The sequence below is a fragment of the Rhagoletis pomonella genome, unplaced genomic scaffold, assembly GCF_013731165.1.
Source record: "Rhagoletis pomonella isolate Grant_MI unplaced genomic scaffold, Rhpom_1.0 Rhpom_scaffold_00007, whole genome shotgun sequence".
Taxonomy (NCBI): domain Eukaryota; kingdom Metazoa; phylum Arthropoda; class Insecta; order Diptera; family Tephritidae; genus Rhagoletis; species Rhagoletis pomonella.
Genome location: NW_023458561.1, coordinates 70860840 through 70862450, shown reverse-complemented (window position 1 = coordinate 70862450; position 1611 = coordinate 70860840). Strand labels below are relative to the sequence as shown.

At 36.8% G+C, this 1611-nt stretch overlaps 1 protein-coding gene across 1 annotated transcript in view; it reads left to right on the top strand.

Annotated features, from left to right (window-relative positions):
- The first annotated feature begins 324 nt into the window (after positions 1-324).
- LOC118743496 overlaps positions 325-1611 on the top strand; it is a 34427-nt gene continuing 33140 nt past the window's right edge. The window contains exons 1-2 of the mRNA XM_036476219.1: positions 325-604; positions 1057-1164. Coding sequence (XP_036332112.1) covers positions 401-604; positions 1057-1164 — 312 coding nt within the window. The 5' untranslated portion in view covers positions 325-400. The remainder of the gene's footprint in view (positions 605-1056; positions 1165-1611) is intronic.

Sequence of the window (1611 nt, the reverse complement as noted above, 5' to 3'; positions counted from 1 at the left end):
TGTATCCGAACATAGAAAGGCTGTTTTAGGAGCGAAACCGCTCAGTTATCGGCAAATCAACGTATAGTATCCAGATCTCGTCAAATCGTGCCCGATATGCATACATATATATGTGTGCTCAAAGGAACTCTCCACATGTGATTTTCATATTCAACATTTCAACAGATATTATTATAACTATTATAATTGAACTGATTGCACACGAAAGGATATAGAGATAGCTATTACCAACTCTGAGGGCAGAGGGAAGAAAGTGCTCCGTGCGGATGGTGACACATGTCGGCACAGCCTCGAAGGGAAACCCGGTAATAATCGCTTCTTCCAGACTACACCTCAGAACCCAACACTACTTCACACTCCCTTCAACCTGAGCGTGAACCACCACGAAAAACAAGAAAATATGTCATCCCAGTCAAACACAGCCAATAGCACTCAATTTAAATCGAACACTCAACAAAACCTACAGGTGAATAACCATTTGGATAAAATGTCCGTTCGATCGCTCAGTTCGGAAGATGTCTCTACAACAGTGGAGGGCAAGTGCTGTAGTGCTGCAGCCAGGAACCCGGCAATCAAAACCGGACGTCGAATTCAACTGATGCAGGTAAAGGTCACACTGGTGTGGCATAAGTGACGTAAGATGACCTATATTCAAAAATAATATATTTTTTTTTGTTTACTTTTTGCTCGATAAATTTGTGTTTAGTTAATTTTAGTTTGCAATGGGTTCGTCTGTACTTACATACATAAATATGTGTAAATCAGTAGTGGGCAGAGCAAACTTTTACTTTGAGCACGTCTTCAAAAAAATTTAAAGAAAGCTTCCAAGAGCTCGGTAGCATGTAAAAGGTGATGCCCATCACTGTTGTAAATAGGTCAAAGTTATTTCACTTACATACATACATATTTACATGTTTCCGCGATCAGACTAGCCTACTTATTATAAAATCAAAATTTATTTTCTTTGATTTTTCGGTTGAAAGATATGTAAATCGTTTAGCCCTCTGTGTACAAAGGTAATCAATGTGAAATTATCTGCTTATTTACTTATTTCAGATGATAATCTTGCCATTCATTCCAATACTGGCATTAATTGTTCAAACATCTGTTATTCTCCAAGAGATTCTCGACTACAAGGCAGAAGTAGCCGATATCGAAACACAAGTGAGCGATTCTGGTTTTCACACTTCTTACAATCGGTATATGTATATGTATGTGTGTACATATGTATGTAGATTTATATATGAAAATGCATATGTATATGTATATTGAAAGCACAGGGGTAACCGTAACAATTTGTTCCGTCAATGTTGCCAATAATGCCCATTCCCTTTGGATTTGTTAAATGCTGTACAGGGGCGCCGTCAGGCGATTTCCTTATTCAAGAAAATGTATATATGTAAATAAGTACACTGCAAAAAGTAACATCAGAGTTCTTTTCACTTTTTCCATGTTAGTGATTTTAATGTCGTATTTTTTTTTTTATTGAGCTAACTGAAAACTGATTTTACTGTCAAAATGTACAAATTTGAACAAATGTACCAATCGTGTCATTTCGACTTTAGACATCCTAGTTTCGATTGCTGTGAGCGTAAAATATGTTTCAAGTAA